The sequence below is a fragment of the Echinops telfairi genome, unplaced genomic scaffold, assembly GCF_000313985.2.
Source record: "Echinops telfairi isolate 266 unplaced genomic scaffold, ASM31398v2 ScPeMD7_7400;HRSCAF=8409, whole genome shotgun sequence".
Taxonomy (NCBI): domain Eukaryota; kingdom Metazoa; phylum Chordata; class Mammalia; order Afrosoricida; family Tenrecidae; genus Echinops; species Echinops telfairi.
Window position 1 is genome coordinate 48,367,702 of NW_022111300.1, and position 10,723 is coordinate 48,378,424.

Below are 10,723 nucleotides of genomic sequence, written 5' to 3' on the forward strand. Positions count from 1 at the left end.
TCTCTATCTCTCATCTTACTATCTATGTGTGTGTGTATTTAAAAATAGTATTTGTATGCTTATATTTTGGTAAGGAAATGGTAGGTCATTGGGTAGGGACCCTGGTGGTGTAATGGTTACTCACTGGGCTGCGTGCGATCCACATGGTCGGCAGTTCGAAACCACCAGCAGTGCCTCAGGAGAAAGACTGGGGTTTTTACTCCTGTAAATAGTTACAGTCTCGGGAACCCACATGGGGTCTCTATGAATCAGCACTGACTGGATCGCACGCAGTGAGTTTGGAGTCTATCAGAGGCATCTATGAGTGGCTCTATAATAATCTTGCCACCACGTGACATGTCCACTCTTTGCAGTTTAGCGTCCCAAGATGTGTCAGACTGTCTGTCTCATCATGGTTGCCATCTGTCCTTTCCTGGCGAGTCTTGATGGCGGCATCTTTCCATGTACTCCTTGGCTTGTCTGAGGCCCTCTTTTGTGCACTAACCATTTAAGTGTCTGATTGTTTTGCTTGTCCTTTTTGAAAGGGCTGTCTGTTTCTTATTGACTTGAAGGACGTCTTCATACATTCTCAAACACAAAGGCCTTGTCGCCAGGTGACCTGTGCCTTGCATGTTCCCTCTTAATGATGGCTTCTGATAAGCACACGTTCAGGATGTGAAAGATGTCTGATTGATCATTTTTTACTTTTTTCCCTTTTATGTTAGACCTTTCTATTTCATGTTCAAGATCTTTGCTGACCCCCAGATCACTTTCAAAAGTTTTTCCATTTACTCTCTCATTTAGATCCACAAGCATGTTCAAATGAATTCTTTAGTGCAGTGCTGACCCCCACGCTCAGCACATTAATTGTAGCCGACCAGACCAGTGACAAGCGCAAGCTGTCCTCTTCAAAGTCTTACATCTGAATGTAGTCACTTCAAGCCAAGCTAGGCTAGTGGGGAGGCTGTAGATACATTCTGACTGAGTCACCAAGTCTGGTGTCAGGAAACGCTGGTAGTACAGTGATTATGTGCTTGCCTGCTGGTGGGTCAGCGGTTCAAATGCACCAGCTGTTCCACAGGAGATACAGGAGGTAGTCGGCTGCCCTCAAGATTTGCAGCCTAGGAAACCCTATGGGGCAGTTCCACCCAAGTTGGAGGGGTCACTGTGAGTCAGAAGTAACTCAGGGGCACACAGCACCAATGTTCTTGGTCACAGAAGACCTCAGCTTCTATCATTGTTTTGCCCCTTTCTAGCTATACAACCTTAACCTAGTGCTGTAGTGGTTAGGCATCCGAGTGGCTGCGATGCAAGTGGTGGGCCATTCAAAACCACCAGCAGCTCCTCTGGAGAAAGATTGGGCTGCCTGCTGCCATCAACAGTTACAGTCTCAGAAACCCACAGGGAGACACTATGCATTAGCATTGACTGGATGCAGTGAGTTTTTATGGACCTGTGTAACCTTAGGAAAGTTGCCAAACATTTCATATGTATAATGCTCAAACAGATGAACATGGAAAACACGTATGATAGGCCTGGGTGTGTCCTGGAATAATAAAATACGGGCAGTCGGTTACATTGGAATCTCACATAAATAATGAATACAATTTTTCATACCTGTGTGCATAAATATTGCAGTAACTCGGTGTCCTACATTTTTATTTGATAAACCCTACCCTGGCCTGGCGGAGGCACTTGGGAAAAGTTTCCTCGTTTCCAGTTCTCAGCGGCTCATCTAAAAAGGGCTTCAGATACTGTTGGATTTAAATGTAGCTAAGTTGTGGCTGAAGGTTGGGCAGATAAGAAAAGATGAGTGTAGCAAAACCAGCTATAATCTTACTCTTCATAGTACGAAAATAGGCCAGGACAGCATCTTGTCCAATCACTCATTCACCCTTCGGGAAGCACTTAAACAAATTCCGAGCTGCCCCAGTGATGCATTTTTATAGCGAAATTAAAATTTACAAGTAGGGAGAACTTTTAATGTGACACAGACAAGTGTTTCTGGCATACTGTGAAGTGAAAAATGCAGGGTAAAAAAATAATAATTTTTTTAAAAAAGAAAGAAAAATGCAGGGTAGAAAACGTTTGATACACAATGCACTTTGCTATATTAAAATGCATGAAATAAGTCTGAGAGGGGACGTGTGAAACTATGCCCTGGTCACTGGAGTCTGTTTCCATGCCCGCATTTTCTACAGTGAACTTCTATTTCTTTCCCACTAGTAGTAATTTTTCAACTTCCTTTTAAAATCATGCCAAAGGGCTGATTTCCATGCTATTTAACGTTTTGTGACTAAAATGATACATGGGTAAAACAAATATTTGAAAACAACACAATTTGAAACTGCTAATAATGGGCATCATCAAAAGACCTTCAGATGGAAGGACCCTCTTAGGAGGTGCTAGAAAGAGTAGGAGTAAAATGTGAACAGAACTCAAAATCATAAAGCACAATAAGCTTCCTGGTGGATCGACACCGGTGGACCCCTCAAACGATGGCCCTTAGCCACCCTTCAGGGCTGGGAAGGAACTTGAGCCCATGGCTCAATTTTCAGCCAGGCAGTAGGTCTGGTTGAGATCAAAAGGGCAGCACTTAGCCAAGGACAAAGTGCTGAAGGGTTAGGAGGGGAGGGGGGATTGAGCAGGAAGCCCAGGGAGAAAGTGGGACAGCTCAAGGAGAAAGTGGGACACTCAGATGGTTTGCATGGGGACTGTAACCATGAAGCAGTTTGCATGGGGACTGTAACCATGAAACAAAGTGTTGAATGCTCTGTGAACCACCTTCCAATTCACCATAAACAGCTAAAGAAAAGAAGGGCACATTGTAACAAGGCCCATCCAATTCACAATAAACAGTTAAAGAAGGGCACATTGTAACAAGGCCCATCCGATTCACAATAAATAGTTAAAGAAGAGCACATTGTAACAAGGCCCATCGGATTTACAATAAAGTTAAAGAAGAGCACATTGTAACAAGGCCTTAACCAGTTGCCCAAGGCCGGGAGTCCATTGTGACCTTTGGCAAAGCCCCGTGTGCGTCAGTGTAAAACTGTTCGTTGGGCAGTGAATTTCCAGACCTTTAATCTGCAGCACCTCTAGGTGAATTCAAACCATCACCTTCTGGGTGAGTATTGGAGCATATAACCGTTTGCGCCACCCAGGGACTCCTAAGAAAGTCTTACAATCAATCTCAAAAGTGACCTTTTTTATTGTGAAATAGAACACAGATTGTACAAATATAACCTGAAAATGTGTAGAACACAAACACACAGTTTAGGATAGCTTGAAAAACATAGATTCAGATCTGTGGGAGCAATAACAGCTATGTCCCCTCCGCGAACCCGTTCCTTTCATGGTAGTTTTAACTCTCAGCTGGCACCCCTGAGAAAATAGTTTGGGAAGTGATCTCTTGGGTCCGGCTTCTTTCACTCAAGATCTTTTTAAGAGTCAGTGGTATTAATTCATCTTGCCAGCACCGTCACAATGTATTCATTCTGGTGGTTCTGGTAGTGTTGAATGTCAAGTGCTGGACTCCAGGGGAGAAAGAGGAAGGCTGTCTGCTCTTGTACAGACTTGAACCTGGGCAGCCTGCAGTGGGTCCCTATAGGTTGGGATGAGCTTGATGGCTCTGGGTTCCATGGAAGGACATTTGGGTAGGTGCCAGTTTGGGGCATCACGAGCTACTGTCGCTAAGAACACCCTTGTCCCCGTCTGCTGCTGTGTGTGGGTTCACAGGAGCTGACATTAGCTTCTCTGCAGTGACCTCATTTTGTGCCTAGGAGATTTATACCCATGAACGTCCTGGCGGTGCCAAGGTCAAAGCATGTGGCTACTAACAGAAAGGTCATGGCTTAAGCTCACCAGGGGTTCTGTGGGAGAAACGTCCTGGTGATCCGTATGAAAAGTCCCTCATGATGCCAACCTAGGACACCCTACGGGGCAGCTCTACTCTGTCGCACAGAGCTGGCCAGGGGGTCAGAAGTGACGCCACAATGGTGTCCAACTGCAGTGTGACCATTCCAGGGAGGCCTGGTGAGAACCCCGTGTTTGGGACTCTGAAGCAGTAGGTCTGGTCATGGATTGGTTCCTATTCATGACAAATTCATCTTTCAAAGAAAGAGCCTAGCAGTTTTCTTAAATGTCAGGATAAGCCTGCTGTTATTCTAAATGCATTAAACATATTCCTTTAAATGGCAAGATTCTGTCTTAAAAGGCTTTTTATTTCAAATTAATAGCATCTAAATGTGAAAGTTTCTGCTCTGTGACTTACAAAAACGTTTGCCAAGATTCTAAAGGAGACAATTCTGCTTTTAGCTACAAGCAGATATTTCTGAGCCAGAAGAGATTTTAGAGACACTGTCGCGTTCAACCCTTCACTTTATAAAATCAGCACATGGAGCCTCGAGGTCAAAGATCTTCCCAAGGTCATACAGCATTGTCAAGTTAATTCTACCTAATAGGTCATACAGAGATGCCCCATAAGATTTCCACGGATGTCATCTTTATAGAAGCAGACTGCCACGTCTTTCTTCCGGGAAATTATGACCATTCAGTTAGCAACAGAGACCTTAACAGCCACACCACCAGGGTTTCCTTCATCCTTAGCAAGTTAGAATAAAGCCCGAACTGGAATGAAGTCATTTGCCTTCCAACCTTGAGCAATACCATACTTCCCCAAGCCATAATAAGGAGTCACCTTTCAAACAGAGGCATGTGTGTAACACTGAGAATGCCACTCTGCCTGTTGTCCCCACCACTGTGTACCACTTAGTCCCGGGCCCACCTGAGCATGGCCCTCTGCTCTGTGTTCTTGGTGCTCCGTTTGCGTGACAGAGCTATGTAAGACCACACAGACTTTTTGCATGGGTGCAGGGTCATGTTTTGTAATATTTTGGTCCACATGGCAGCAGATGGTTCTAAATGGTTAAATTCTCGAGAGTCACAGTTCCGAATTCAACATAGCCCTCTATTTATGGCTGTAGATGAAAGAGTCCTAGAGATGGTAACCCAAGCTCTAGAGTCGCAAATGTCAATGAGTTCCAAAATTCCAGTCTGAGATCTGGTATTGCTCTATGAGGGTGCCCACCCCCACGCCCCCAAAACAAACAAACTGGGAAAAAGCTGCATTGGGTGGATCTTTCATAATAAGCACAGTAAGCGTTCGTACTACACGTTTTTCCCGCTAGGTGAGCATTGAGCAACTCCCTCTGAGTTAGTGCACCAGTGGCGTCACCTGGGAAGGTTCTCACTGGCCACAGTGAATTTTTACCTGAAAGCAATTTCCCTGGAACCTCATTTTTTTTTGGTGATGGCCAATTTAAGAGAACAGTATGAGACTGTGAAATCTTGTCTCCTGTTCCAGAAAAATGCTGTAGAAACTGCTGTGATGTTGAACACAGCTGACAAGGACAGCCCTATGGGAATAACTCAAGTGTACAAGTGGTTTTCTTGTTTCAAAAAAGGTGAAATGTCAATTGATGATAAACTTGTTCTTGACATCTGTCAACTTCCAAATTAGATGAAAAAGTCTACTCGTAGTGCATTTGGAATTCCTTCCACCAGGTCAGACTGTTAATCAAGCTTTCTACTTAGAGGTTCTGAAAAGATGTGTAACTGCGTGCAACACAAAAAAGGCCTGATTTGTGGCAGATGGGGGACTGGTTTTGCCACTACAATAATGCACCTGTTCACACAGCCATTCTCAGTGTACCAGTTTTAGGCAAAAATATCAGCATGCCTCTACTGTGCCATGTACCTCATTCACCTGACCTCACTCTGTGTGACTTGCTTCTGTTTCTGTGAATGCAGAGAGACATGAAGGGGCAGAAATTTGATGACAAAGAAGAGGTGAAGGAAAAAAATGAGGGAGGTGCTGTCAGCCATCCAAACAGATGAGTTTAAAAATGTTTCCACGAATGGAATCACAGATTTGACAAATGTATTAAGTGCAATGGAGAGTACTTTGAAGGTGATAGGTTGTTTTATTTAAAAAACATAAATAAATACATAGCTTTGAAAAAAAAGGATACCCTCTTGTATAATGACATTTCGTAAAAAATCTGTAGTTATATGAGAAAAAAAGAAAGAATAATGAACTTTTATGAAGTTATCTCTGTTTAACTTAAAGGGGCCATAAGTGTATGGAATTTTTGCTGAAGGGAATTCAAAAATGGGTGCAGCCTTGAGAGGGAGTGGCCAGTCATTCAAGCTAGATTCTCTAGAGGACATGGGACAAAGGACATCATTGCTGATGCCACACGGAACTTGACGGAAAGCAGAGAATACCAGAATGATGTTTACTTGAGTTTCATTGACCATGCAAATGCACTGAACATCATGAACCATAACAACTATGGTTAACGTCATGTAGAATGAGAATTCCAGAACCCTGTAGTGTGCTCATGCAGAACCTACGCGTGGTTTAAAATCAGGAAAGGTGTGGATCAGGGTTGTATCCTTCTGCTATCCTTATTCAACCTGTAGGTGGACTAACATCTGAGAAGCTGGACTCTGAAGAAGAAGGGAACATCAGCTTTGGAGGAAGGCTCCTTAACAAGCTGTGTTACGCAGATGACACAACCTTGTGTGCTGGAACTGGGCAAGACTCGACGCACTTACTGAGGAAGATCAAAGAATATAGCCTTCCGTGTGAATTACAATTCAATGTAGGTAAACGTCCTCACAACTGGACAATACCCTGACAAACAGGGAGGAGACTGAAGTCAAGGATCTCATTTTCCTTGGACCCACAATCTTAGAAGCAGAACTCAAGCAATCAAATAATGGATGTTATTGGGCAAATCTGTTGAAGACGATCTCTTTAAAGTATTGAACAAAGATGTCACTGTAAGAACTAAGGAGCACCTGCCCTAGACCATGGCATCTTCAATCACCTCCTCCATGTGGAAGCTAGACAATGAATAAAGACTGAAGAAGAATGGATGCCTTTGCATTATGGTGCTGGTTGGGGACGATTGAGAGTACTGCAGAAGAACAAACACATTTGTCTGGGAGGAAGGAAGACCAGAAGGTTCCTCAGAAGCCAGGGTGGTGAACTTGGTCTCAGATTCTTTGTGTATATTATTAGGAGAGATCAGTCCTTGGGAAAAGACATCAGGCTTGGTCAAATAGAGGGTCACTGAACAAGAGGATGACACTTGACAAGATGCATTGGCAGAGTGGCTGCTACAATGGGCACAAACATAGCAATGAGGAGGATGGTGCAGGGCCAGACAGTATTTCCTTCTGTTGTATCTATAGGGCTACTCTGAGTTGGGCGTAACTTGACGATACTCAACATCTTTTATGCTGACATTGGTCTTTTCTTATTTGTGTTAAAATGTCCGTTTAGTACATTTTTCTCGCAATCAGAGCTTTACAGTTTGTTGAATCTATTCTATGCCCGACATGCATCTGTCAGTTTGTCATAAAGTGGAGGCTTGTGTTTTGCTGTGAGGCTGGAAGCCATGCCACTGGTATTTCAAAACACCAGTGGGGTCATCCGCTGTAGACAGGTGTCAGGGGGGCTCCCAGACTAAGATATATTAGGGCTGATGATCTGCTCCCCCACATTAGTCAATGGAAAACAATATGGTTCACAGCAAAACACTTCCTGATGCTCTTGCTTTAGGAGGACATCGTGTTGCTGTAGGAGGACATCGTGTTTGGTAAAGTACAAGGCCAGGGAGGGAGACCCTGGGTGTGCTGGATCAGCATAGTGGTGACAATGAAGGACCTGAATGTGTCAACCATCAAGAGGATGGCCGAGAACCAGCATCTCCTTCTGTGGTACACAGGGTCACCGTGAGTCGGCGTTGACTTGATAACATTATCTGTCCGTCTGTCCATCCGTCCATCACAGGAAGTGATTATGACGATGAGCAAACCAGATGCAATCCTTGCCCTCAACAAACCGTAAAGCTCCTTCAGGGTGCAATTCATGAATAGAAGTATCGGGGATAATTATACGGAGGGAACTTTTCTATTTTTCCTCATGGAGGCATCCAAAGAAATGCTCTGGGAGGTGTTAGGAAGAATGTTTGTTAGATAAGACTCTTGATGGAAACATGGACAGGTGGAACCCAGAATGCGTTTCTGAAATCAATTCTAAAAATTAATACACTTAAATATTATAGTAGCCCACTATGTATTCATCATACGAATTACGTGAGCTCATTTACAAAGGGAATTTTACTTGGGGAGGGCATTTTTATATCTAAATATATAATTGGTCTAGCCAGATCGAGGGAGCCCTGGCAGCGTTGTAGTTAAGTGCTTGGCTGCCACTGAAAGGCTGTGGTTTGAGTTCACCAGTTGCTTCCAGGGAGAAAGAGCTGGCAGTCTGCTTCCCTGCAGATGTACAGCCTGGGAAACCCTGGGATGGGGGAATCCTCTGTCCTACAGGATCACTGTGAGCTGGAACTTACTGGATGGCAGTGGGTTCATATCTAGATCTATCCCATTTCTTTAGAAGTACAGTACAGAAGAAGAGAGTAGGCTGGTTTTAACCAAAGGGGTGTGTGTGTGTGTGTGTGTGTGTGTGTTTGTTTGTTTGTTGTTGTTTTTTAATGGCATAACCTATATTACGGCAAGTGTTTTTGTCAATAGGGTTTATTGCTGGTGAAGGATACCTGCACATAAAGTTCAATACATACTTGCTGCATGAATGTTCCAAGTAGCCTGGATTGCTATGGGCAGGGGTAGACCACGAGGCCTCTGCTTCTTGATCTAAAACATCACTGTGACCCACACCACATCAGCTTCATCCTGGGGAGGCAAGGTAAATGAGGAATAAGAAGAAGGCAAAGGATTTGTGGGCTTTAAACAACAACAAGAGGCACTCAAGCCCCCCAAACCTCTGAGGCCATATCCGCAATGGAGTGTCTTAGATGATCATAGGCATGAGAGAAAGATGATGCTCCTTGCCCCCCTAAAGATACAGTGTTCCAAACCCAAAGCAGTAGGTCTATTCCGTCCCACCAGCTCATATGAATTGGAATCAACTTGCCAGCAGTGGGTTTGGTTTGGTTTAAGATGGTAATAAGGCAGTCTGGTGATGCAGGTCAGGTGGTTTGGTTTAAGATGGTAGTAAGGCAGTCTGGTGATGCAGGTCAGGTGCTTGGTTGCTAACAAAAAGGTCAGTGGTTCCAACCCACCAGCTGCTCTGTGGGTGAAAAATGAGACAGTCCACTTCTGTAAAGATTACAGTCTTTGCAATCCTATGGGGCAGTTCTACACTGTCCTATACGGTGGCTATGACTCATAATTGCATGACTGAAGTGGGGTAAGATGATGGGGGCCTGCTAAGCTCTGACAGAATGCAGATTACACATGTTCCGAGGGAGGGGAAGACTTGAGAGAGACCCAGGGTCTCATCTTGCCAGTGAGCAGAGCACAGATTAATTCAGTGTGGCCACCTGGGGCCCATTTCATGCACTAGAGCAGTAATTTGCTAAATGCGTCCCTCATAGTAAAAAAGAATGAGTAAATAGTGAGCAATTTAGGCCTGGTAACCACGAGTAGCTCAAGGGATATGAAAATGTGAACTATAATTAGATCCCTTGTTCATAATGTACTAACTAAATGTATTGCATTGTATACTGGATCTTTCCGAGTTTATTTCTGGACACAGCTGAGCCCCTTAACAATTCAGATGGAAACCATCCGGCAAGCAGGCAATCCATTCATGTCCCCTTACAATCCAAACTGCTTGTGTTAGGGGGTAAAACTTCCAAAGATGGTTTACTTTTATCTTAGATCTAAGGATACAAACAGGATTAACCTAGATGCAGAAGACCGCCAGCCACGTATAGATCACAAAGCAGAAAGTAAACTGTGGCAGTAAATGGAAAACGATCTTCTCTTCTAAACTTAGCTGTGAAAATATTTTAGCAAATTGGCGTTAGGGTTTGCAACTATTACATCTGCTGTTTCTTTTCAAGATGATCTTTTAGCACCTTAGGATATGAATCTTTGAAAAGGGTGGCTAGTCAGAAGTGTGGGATTAGAGTGTACAGTTGGAACACTTTAAAGGGGATACTGGCATATTCCCCACTTTGATTTTAAGTAGGAGAAGCTGCGATGCCACATTTGTCTGGAAACCATTTGTCCTTTGCTGAAATCCTTTTCTTCTTCAGAAAAGTTGTATTATGTGGGTTGGTACAGATGGGCTAGATGGTGTACCATGATAGGAGCAGCTTCATTTCCCTTGTCAATTTCTGATATTTCAGCTACAAGGAAGGTTGCAGTGGACCTGATGTGGAGACTCTTGTTTCTTTGTTGCTGTTAGGCGTCATTCTGATCCATAGCGACCCCCATGTACAACACTGCTACCTTGCCTGACCTTAGCTATTCTCACAATTACTGGGACGTTCGAGCCCTCTGTTGTAACCACTGTGCCAATCCATGTAGTTGAGGGTTTTGCCCTTTTTTGCTGACCCTCTACTTAAGCAAGCATGATGCCCTTCTCTGGGAACGGGTCCCTCCTGATAACAAGTCCAAGGTGAGCGTGATACAGTCTCGCCATTGAGGCACTTTCTGGTTGCACTTCTTCCAACACGGACCAGTTCACTCTTCAAAAGGTATTCAGTATCTAAGGTATATTCAATATTCTTTGCCAAGATCAAATTCAACTGCATCTTTTTTTGGGGGGGTTCTTATCTGTTGTTCAGCTTTCAAATACATGGGGGGGGGGTGATTGAAAACAACATGGTGGTAACCCCCTCCCAGGGGGACAGACAAC

The 10,723-nt window shown here is 44.0% G+C and overlaps 1 protein-coding gene across 1 annotated transcript in view; it reads left to right on the forward strand.

Annotated features, from left to right (window-relative positions):
• Positions 1-3,974: 3,974 nt before the first annotated feature.
• The window catches only part of PHLPP1 (PH domain and leucine rich repeat protein phosphatase 1), a 214,973-nt gene continuing 208,224 nt past the window's right edge, over positions 3,975-10,723 (forward strand). The window contains exon 1 of the mRNA XM_013004763.2: positions 3,975-4,045. Within this exon, the coding sequence (XP_012860217.1) occupies positions 3,975-4,045 (71 nt within the window). The remainder of the gene's footprint in view (positions 4,046-10,723) is intronic.